The sequence below is a fragment of the Notothenia rossii genome, assembly GCF_949606895.1.
Source record: "Notothenia rossii genome assembly, chromosome: 3".
Taxonomy (NCBI): Eukaryota; Metazoa; Chordata; class Actinopteri; order Perciformes; family Nototheniidae; genus Notothenia; species Notothenia rossii.
Window position 1 is genome coordinate 73,194,552 of NC_136901.1, and position 10,205 is coordinate 73,204,756.

General features: G+C 40.7%; 2 protein-coding genes across 2 annotated transcripts; both read left to right on the top strand.

The window, feature by feature from the left end:
- Positions 1-56: 56 nt before the first annotated feature.
- On the top strand, positions 57-6,387 carry slu7 (SLU7 homolog, splicing factor). Its single transcript, XM_079672175.1, has 15 exons — positions 57-213; positions 964-1,126; positions 2,366-2,519; positions 2,609-2,689; positions 2,797-2,961; positions 3,088-3,153; positions 3,268-3,399; positions 3,537-3,634; positions 3,725-3,792; positions 4,380-4,519; positions 4,617-4,778; positions 4,867-4,968; positions 5,074-5,151; positions 5,666-5,788; positions 5,882-6,387. The coding sequence occupies exons 2-15, from the start codon at positions 972-974 to the stop codon at positions 6,059-6,061; spliced, it is 1,704 nt and encodes a 567-aa protein (XP_079528301.1). The 5' UTR covers positions 57-213; positions 964-971; the 3' UTR covers positions 6,062-6,387.
- Positions 6,388-6,530: 143 nt separating this feature from the next.
- Positions 6,531-9,947, top strand: c1qtnf2 (C1q and TNF related 2). Its single transcript, XM_079672176.1, has 3 exons — positions 6,531-7,376; positions 7,695-7,952; positions 8,583-9,947. The coding sequence occupies exons 1-3, from the start codon at positions 7,349-7,351 to the stop codon at positions 9,221-9,223; spliced, it is 927 nt and encodes a 308-aa protein (XP_079528302.1). The 5' UTR covers positions 6,531-7,348; the 3' UTR covers positions 9,224-9,947.
- Positions 9,948-10,205: the final 258 nt, after the last annotated feature.

Genomic DNA, 10,205 nt, shown 5'->3' on the forward strand with positions numbered 1-10,205 from the left:
TACAGTAGGTGGCGCCATGCACCATTACACGTTGGTTTGCAGCCCGCCATAAATCAAGAGAAGAACAAGAGAGGACGTGACGTAGCTGTAGTTGACATAAAATGGCCACCATCGTGTGTTAGTCAAAACATAACGAAGGATCGCAAACAGACACAGAAAATCCCTTTTTACGGGGAAATATCATCCACTTGGTGTTTGTTGTGTCCTAACAAGGTAAGCAAGTTATTGATAAAATTAACTATAAACAATCTCCTTCACTCTCAAGTCACTCATCTGGTAAACTAAGGTTAGCTAACGTGAGAGGGATAGTTTCGGTTGAACTTGTATTATTGTGGACAACATTCAATCACTGCTAGATGGGGCTTCACGACAACAAAGGGAAGTATATTAGTAAGATATTGAAATATGTTCACAGATATGTATCTAATAAACCCCTCGCTGTGTCACACGGCTGTACTAAAGCAAGATGTGGAAGAAATACTCAGATATTATTCTTCAGTAGAACTACCAGAGTGTAAAAGTCCTGCAATCAAGTATGTTAGTCCTGTACAAGTGCAAAAGTATTAGCATCAAAATGTTCCAAAAGTAAAGTGCAGATTGACGATTTTTCATAATAATATGTATGATATTTTTTGATTATAATTATTGATGCATTAAAGTGTTTATCAAAGCTGGTAAAGGTGCAGCTAGTTTTAATGACTTTGTATGCTGCACGTTAGCTGGTGAATTTACTCCTGGTGTAACTAAAGTATTTTTTAAGAGTTGATTATATTTCTCACTAAAGTAACTAAAGGTAATACATAGATGTAGTGGAATAAAGTGCACTATTTACCTCTGAATTATAGTAGGACAACAAAGTAAAACATTTAAAGACTTGAATAAATTCCCTCAACATTTTACTTAAATACAGTACTTGAGTAATGTACTTAGTTACTTACTGAAGCTTTATATGTCTTTTGGCAGGTTCAGCCATGGATGAGGAGGCGACAGTTGGCGCGAACCCGGAGGGGCTCGTGGCCCTGGATGAGCCCAAGAAGATGACCCGCGAGGACTGGAGGAAGAAGAAGGAGCTGGAGGAGCAGAGGAAGCTGGGAAATGCTCCGGCTGAGGTGGACGAGGAGGGAAAGTAAGTTCATGTCTGCCCAAAGAGAGGGTCCTCAGCAGAGGGGGAAGAAGTATTCTGATTATTTACACAAGTAGAAATACTCAAAGTCCTGCATTCAAAAGTGTTACCTCAACAACGTCCAAAAATGTATTGGAATCAAAATATACTTTAAGTACCAAAATCAAAATTACTCATGGCTAGAATGGTCAATTTAAGCCCCAACATATATTATATTAATAATAATAATCCTTATATTTATTATAGCGCTTTATCAATGACTCAAAGCGCTTTACAAATACACATTACATATACAGATCATACATACATGTAATGGTCATCTACTGTGGACAATACCCACAGGAGCAAGTTCAGGTGAAGTGTCTTGCCCAAGGACACAACGGCTTTACAGACGCAGCGGCGGCGGGTTTCACCCCCTTGATCAATGATCTGCGCCACACCGCCCATCTTCACACCTCAAAGTCATCGAGGCGCTTTTACAAGTACACATTGATATTATACATGTACTGTGGACAATACCCACAGGAGCAAATTCGGGTGAAGTGTCTTGCCCAAGGACACAACGGCCTGAAGCAGTGGGGCGGGAGCGGGTTTCGAACTGGAGTTCCCCAACACCCCCTTGATCTGATGATCAAACGCACAGACCACTGCGCCACCCGTCCCAAATGTTAGAATCCATCCATCACTTAAATGTTGCACTTAATAAAAGTTGGGTTTATTTAAATTACTTTATACACTACTGGGTAGCTTAACCTATAGTTATATATAATAATGTATTGGTTGATTTATATTTTGTACTGAAAAATCTAAATCTGTAAAATAAATATAGTGAGTAAAGGTCTAATGGGGAATTATCACAATTTCTCAAAAGAGCACTCAGTGATTTACAACTGAACTTCCATTAAGTTCAGGAACTTGTGACTTAAAAAAAAACATTGTTCAACAACTGACTTAACTCCCTAAAACCCTGGATACTACTTTTCATGACCTATCTATTTATGTGGTTCAGAAACATGATCACGTGGTATGAAGGACAAACAGAACAGATCACACAAAGTGAAAATGCAATGGCTTAATTATATCAATGTTGCATAAACAGAGCTAGGACATTCTTTAAAGAGCACCTAGTTTACAGATAGCTTTTGTTTATTTCATTTGATTTAAAAATAGGTCTGCAGTTTGACTTATTTACGATACTACTGTTGTAATTGGACTAACCTGTGCTGCTTCCTTCTTTTCCAGGGACATCAATCCTCACATCCCACAGTATATTTCATCGGTGCCATGGTACATCGACCCGTCCAAAAGGCCCACACTCAAGCATCAGAGACCACAGGAAGAAATTGCGGTGCAATTCTCAACCATTGGAGAGTGGTACAAGAGAGGAGTGAACGATGTAAGGGTTAATCAATCAGCTACTTTCATGTAGTCGTTACAAATGAACTTGAAAGGTGAAAGCATCCTTTTCTTTTGTCTTCCAAACAGATGTCTGTCACCACAAAGTTTCGTAAGGGATCTTGTGAAAACTGTGGTGCCATGACACACAAGAAGAAGGAGTGCTTGGAGGTAAAATGGATAAAGCAATCTTGAATCTTCCACTAATTATAATCATTCACATTAATATAATTATATCCGTCACAAATAACCTCTGACCTTCATCCTTGTCTCATTAGCGACCCAGAAAAGTTGGGGCAAAGTTTACAGGCACCAGCATAGCTCCAGATGAACACAGTCAGGTGGAGCTGGACTTGGACTATGACGGGAAGCGAGATCGCTGGAACGGGTACAACCCTGAGGACCACCATCGCATCGTGGAAGAGTACGCCAAAGTAGATGTGGTAAGCAGTCTAGTGGTGAATCAAGCTTCAAGTGTTAACCTTTGTGTCACCATAGTCATTCTATCTGAGTTGTCTGCTTCCTGTTTACCACTGGGATCTCACTTTGTATTTCGTTCTGCTTCACAGGCCAAAAGGACCCTGAAGGCCCAGAAGCTTCAGGATGAGTTGGCCTCTGGAAAACTGGACCAAGGTGTAAGTGAGCGGTCAAGATCGCAGTAGCAATGTTGTTGTGTAATGTAAAGTGATAAAAGGCCATCTCTTGTCTAGAAGACTAACTTTCTTTTTCTTTTAATAATTTCTCTGCAGCAGCGGGAACACGACAGTGAGGATGAGGATGAAGATAAATATGCAGATGACATCGACATGCCTGGTCAGAACTTTGACTCCAAGAGAAGAATCACTGTCAGGAACCTGCGTATCAGAGAAGACACAGCTAAAGTACGGAAAACATCTGGAGACTCAGGCCAACTGCATCTGCTGGACTACTGCGATACCTCTGATGTCAACTGTTTAGATTGATTATGTAACTCAAGAGACAACCACTAATATCAACTTCTCATGTCTGTTTCTTGCAGTATTTGAGGAATTTGGATCCAGATTCAGCATATTACGATCCAAAGACTCGAGCTATGAGAGAGAACCCATACTCCAACACCGGCATGAACCCCGACGAGTAAGTTGTCGATACTGTATTTCCAAATAGTTAAAACATTTGAATTGTTTTATATTGATGACAATTTTTGAAATGTTTTTTGTCTGACAGGGTTGGGTATGCTGGAGACAACTTTGCTCGTTACAGTGGGGCCACCATCAACATGGCTCAAACACAATGTAAGTCCCCAATTCCACTCTAACATCTGTGATTTGTCTGATATTGCAAAAACAGAGTTTACTTCTGAGGAGATAACATTAACCCCCAGCTAGCAGACAGAGCTCAATTAAAACATGATTTGGGGGGGATTGCTTACCCCCCCCCCTCAAAGCATATCCACTCTTCTGATATGACACGGAGATATGAGATGGGACACAAAGACAATCTGGGCTTTTTTTTGTAGATAGTTTTAGGAAGAACCTGCACTTTAAAATGGCATTATAATTTTGTTATGAAAAAAAAGATACTGGAAATATATATCATCATAATATATTATAAGTGCTACTTACAGAAGCATATACATTCAAAATTAGCAAAACAAATTATATTCTAGCAGCAGGTCTGTGCACACTTCAACATTTTGTATTTTTTTTAATCAGATATAAGTATAACAATAGTCATATAATCCCATGCCTGATATCATGCAGACCTAATCCCTTAAACCCTAACCATAAGATAGACATACAAATGGCATTGCCTCTCCCACTTGTAGCTGTTGTCTGTACTTTACCTCGTAAATAACTGAAAATGCTTCATCTTGTTCCAGTGTTTGCCTGGGAAGCCTATGAGAGGGGCTCGGAAGTGCATCTGCAGGCCGACCCCACCAAGTTGGAGCTGCTCCACAAGTCCTTCAAGGTCAAGAAGGAGGACTTTAAGGAGAAACAGAGGGACAGCATTCTAGAGAAGGTAAGAGGTCAACCCTCAGCCAATGTTTACGGTAGTTGAATTCCTCCAGATTGGAGACTTCACTGCTGATGTTTCTGCGTTTGTGTGCGACTCTCAGTACGGAGGTGAAGAGCACTTGGATGCCCCGCCACGGGAGCTGCTCTTGGCCCAGACGGAAGACTACGTGGAGTACTCTCGTCACGGGGCAGTGCTGAAGGGGCAGGACAAGGCCGTGGCTCGCTCCAAGTATGAGGAGGACGTGGTCATCAACAACCACAATGTAAGGACAGCAGAACACACCGGAGAGACGTCCCGATGAGTTCTATCACATTTTTGTTGTATTCTAAAAATCGTTCTCCTGTCTTTAGTGTATTTGGGGCTCCTTCTGGAACGACGGCTACTGGGGATACAAGTGCTGTCACTCCATGGTCAAGATGAGTTACTGCACAGGAGATGCTGGACTTAGAGTGGTAAGGAGATCAAGTGTCCGAAGGCTCTGTGGGATTCACACATCAGTTTTTATAACTTTAGCTCTGTGACTTATTTTGTGTTTTAATTTTGTTCATAACCTGAAGAACCACACAGACTGTGTTCCATTTGAGGAGGGACTGATGGATGACGAGGATGAAGAACCGCCCAAGACTCTGCTGGAAGTAAGTGGCGCTGAGATGCGTTTATGTTCATTTTGCCGCCTTAATTGTGTCTTTTGGGGGTTTGTACAAAGTCTTGGAATTACTTTATTTTTTGTTTTCAAAGTTAGGGATGTGCTTGAAATATATATGAAATATGTAATCCTTAAAAAAAATGCCTTCTTCCCAAATGTATCTCGTTTATTACAGTTATATAGTTGTTTTATTTTGCTTCCTCACCATTTTGATTTCTTTGACTAGCAATAAATTAAACTCACGATCAAAACATACCGTCACATGCAAAATGTATATTTAACCACTAAGATATCTTTAAAAGGTTCAGTATACAGTTAATAGCTTCCGATATAGAGAGATTGTGTGAACTATACATTTCTTTATCGCTTTAATACTAACAATTAAGATGTGGTGGTAAGCGTGGGTGAATCTTATTGTTGTACCTTTTTAAGAGTACTTAAATGTATTCTTAAAGAGCTCTACCATCCCTGGATTAGTAAGCTAACCGTGTCCATGTCCCCAGATGCATCGAGATAAGATGATGAAAGAAAAGAAGAAGAAAAAGAAGAGCAAGAAGAACAAGAAGCACAACTCTGACGGCAGCGATTCAGACGACGCAGAGAAGAAAAAGGAGAAGCTGAAGAAGGTAAACTATTTTATGTTTCAGATTTGCCAAAATGTTGTTCTGTGTTCGTCTCAGGTTTTGCTGATTTCCCTCCAACTTGTTTCTTCCTCCCAGGCACTGGAAGCAGAGGACAAGCGGGTGAAGCACATCGAGGCGATCATGCAGGTGGAGGAGAGGAAGAGGCCGTACAACAGCTTGCAGGAAGTGAAGGCGCCCACTGAGGAGGAGATGGAGGCCTTCCGCATGAAGCGCTGCCGGGAGGATGATCCCATGGCTTCCTTCCTCAACCAGTGACCTGCTGACTCTCCCAAGGACTCTCACCAGAGCTGCTGCTCGGTCAAAAGTAATCAAGACTCCAAAAGTTCAGCAAATGTTTGGTTACAAACTGGACAAAACGTGTACAGTAATGTGTTCATTTCTTTTTGGAATACTTTTGTTTTTGAGGCCACAGGTTGACAGACCATAGGACAATACTGATATATGCTTAAGTTCCATGTGAGAGAATGTAAGCGCTGTTTTTAGATGACCGAGCCTCCCTCATGTCTCAATAGTAGCACATCCAACTACTTTTTATTCGGATTATTGCATAATTTTTATAATAAAATGTATGTTTGCCTGAATTCTTGTGTGAACAGTTGTTTTATTTGTTATGCATATTGGTCAACATCATTGCAATATGAAATGTAGCTCATGTCTTCAGTGGTTCTTAATGATGGATAGTAATTCAATAAAAATGTTTTCGACAGATTCTAACACATTCTCTTTGGACATGCAAAGAGTAGAGCTTGTAAACAGCAGTGGATTCATGTGTGGAGTATGTCCATTTTACTATTGATTTGTTCCCCTCTGTTGCCCAATTTAATTGTATTCCTTTTATTAGTTGACAACTACATTTTAAAAACAACTACTAGATTACAGCATGTGCAGGTTTTACTGAGAACTCTTTTTTTTTTGGTGACCACGTGTTTTTATGAGATCATTCTTTAATTGTGTTTCCCAAAAACCAGCTGTCATGTTATTTATGTTCCCATGGCTCCAGTTAAAGGTAGATCTCTAAACAAGGCACTGCCCCGCCCAGCAGCTGGGACATTGTATTGACCTTTTAGATCTGCACCACATCTGTAAACACATCTGGTCACATCATTACGTTTTATACACTTCTATACCGCAGACCATCTTGTTGTTCTGTTGGATTTTGCACTTGAACATCTTGTTAGGGAGTTACATTTAAAACGCACACAGTTGTAACTTTATCAAAATTGTAAACAGTATAACAAACCTTAAATGCTTTGTTCTAAACATGTCTGTTATATAACATCCGTTCTCTCCAGAGTTTGACTGTGAACAAGCGATGCGTCACCACTTCAGCTGTGCACCCCTGCTACACTGACTGGAGTTTAATGACGTCACTGTGAAAGTATGTGTTGGCCTTGTACTTGCTAAATAGGGCGGATGTTAAAGATTCACTGGGCTGCACTTTTCTCTGCAGCTCTTCCTGAAGAATGCTATCTCATCCGGTTATTGGAAAACATTGTAGGAAAGTCTGTGCCCTTGTGCAGAAAAAGGACGTAGAGCTGAAAGATGCCTATGGGTCATACATTCTCAACTGGTGAGTTCTTTCTCTGATTAAGAAGCGTTTTATGCACTCCCTTGGCGAAAAACATGCTGTAGGCAGATTTGATTGATCTCATATTCATCAGTAAGACCTGAGTCAGAGCATGACGGTGACTAAAACATTATGATAATAATTGTTTTACTCAGATTATAGCTGATACTATGCATTTACTCACCACTTTCCATTCCCTTGTTTTTGGCAGATGTTTTATGATAAAAGACAGTGAATCATATTTTTCAACTTTCTCATAAAACTTGAACACATTTATTGATGTAAACATTTACATTCCTTCATCTTCTTGTGGCTCCACAGTTAACATCATGCTCCAGATGTGTGTGATGTTGTGTTTGCCGTCAGTTGTCTTCTCCAAATCAACGTATTCCTGGCCCCCGAGAGGTCGCAACATCACCATCCACTCCTCCCAGCTGCTCTGCAGTCTGCCAGGTCCAGAGGGGCCTGCCGGGCACCCCGGAGCCCCTGGGTCTCCCGGGGCCATGGGCCCTGAGGGGCTTCCAGGGAATGATGGCCCGGACGGGAAGGGTGGAGAGAAAGGTCAAAAGGGAGATAGAGGTAGTTACTGTCTGAATCTCTTCTATCGTAATGCGAATCGTTTGGGGTTGTAGAGACGCTCAACCCTTTACAAAGATCACATAACACAACATCTTAATGGCTTGAACCTTAATGTTGATTTACGGTTTTCTGATGATTGGGTCAGATAAAAAAGTATTCTACAGAGACACATTACTTTTGTTTGGGGTCTCAGGGACAACAGCTGTAGCAGCTACACACATTTTTATTAAAATCTGCCCTACCTATGATTGGGGTTATCAATAGTTTTTTCTATGAGAAATGGAAAGGAATATTTGAATAAAATCCTGTTAATTGAAACACATGTACAAAGCAAATAATTTGCATTTAACCTATTCTAGTGTTAGGAGCAGTAGGTAGCTACTAGGCAGCGGCCGGGGAACAGTGTGGGGGTTGGATGCCTTGCTTCAGGGCACCTCGGCAGTGCCCAGGAGCTGGACTGGCATATCTCAAAGTGCCAGTCTATAATCTGTATTTAGCCCTTTAAATAATCTGAACCTGAGCCTGAAGATTATGAACTGTGAGTATCAAGTCAGACTTCTGAGTTTTGTTGATACATGATGAAGTCATGGTTGTAAGTTGTAAAAATACAAAAATGTCCTCATTTGTTAGGCGATCCAGGGAGGACAGGGAACCCAGGCAAGCCAGGTGTGAATGGGCGTGAAGGTGTCATCGGCAAGGCTGGATCTCGAGGACTGAAGGGGCTGCGAGGAACACCGGGGGGTTCTGGAAAACGGGGCCCTAAAGGAAAGCTGGGTGACGTGGGCCAGCAGGGAGCTCCAGGAGGATGTAACTGTGGCAGTGCAGCTCGATCAGCTTTCTCTGTGGCGGTGACAAAGAGCTACCCCAAAGAGCGATTGCCCATCCGCTTCAACCGGATTATGCTGAATGAAGGGAATCACTACAATGCCAGCAGTGGGAAGTTTGTCTGTGCTGTCCCCGGGATCTATTACTTCACATATGATATCACTCTGGCAAACAAGCACCTGGCCATTGGGCTGCTACACAATGGACAGTATAAGATCAGAACATTTGATGCAAACACAGGGAACCATGATGTGGCGTCTGGTTCTACTGTCCTCCAGCTGCAGCAGTCTGACCAGGTGTGGCTGCAGATCTTCTACGCAGAGCAGAACGGACTCTTCTTTGATCCTTTCTGGACAGACAGCACCTTCACTGGCTTTCTCCTCTATGCTGACCAGGAGTATCTGAATGAGGCTGATAGAAAAGCTAATGCTAAGGATGACAGCTAATCCTGAGATATCTTTATTCAGTTTGTAATACTTGCCTTTACTTAATTTCAAATGTAATGAGAATGTGAAGAGATTGGTAAGCAATGGCAGGCTTCAGTGAATTTCGGTGGTTCGGACACCAGGGGGCACACAAGGGAGGAAAAGTCAGCCACAGTTGGGGAACCCCTTTAAATTGTATGGAATTTGAAGCCATGGGTTTTATCAGCAGTATCATTCATCATGATGGTATTAAAACGTTTTACATTTTCCAATAACATTTGTTTCCATTCCTCTGGTACTGTCTTACAGAGGAGCTGTAAGGTTTCCACATGTTTTTTTTTCTTTTTATACAAAAAGACAAAAAACAGTTGGAAGTGAAATCATACCAGATTTTCTATAGTACTTATGCAGTAAAATGTGTTTTAATGAGCAGACATGATGTTATGATGTTTTACGGAAGAGGATTGAGGCCTCATGATGCAAAAACCTGGGATGTGACCAAAAGTTAAAAAATAATTGAGTTCTGACTTTAATCTCTTTTCTGAGATAAAAGTCATAATTCTGAGAAAATATTAAATTGATTAATGCGTAATATTGATACAAATACTTTGAATATTTATAGGAATTTGAAAAAGATAGTAAACAAAAAATAATAGTTGAATTGTACATTAAAACTGTTTTGGGAACATCTGCTGCACAGCCCTACTTTTTAAAAATAAATATTGCAGTTTTTCATAAATTGTCATATTGATTGTACTAAGATTTCTTTTGTATATTTATATTTGGTGTCAATACTTGTTTTTATTCTTTTTAATGTTAAAACGTTTGTATATTTGTTATAGTCGTTTTCTTTTTGACACTTTCTTACAATTTATTTTCTTATGTTTTTTGTACGTTTGCACTTCCAAAGCGGTACACCAAAGCAAATTCCCTTGTATGTGTAAACGCTATGGTGTAAACGTACCTGGCAATAAACTCGATTCTGATGTGTGGGTGTTTGTAG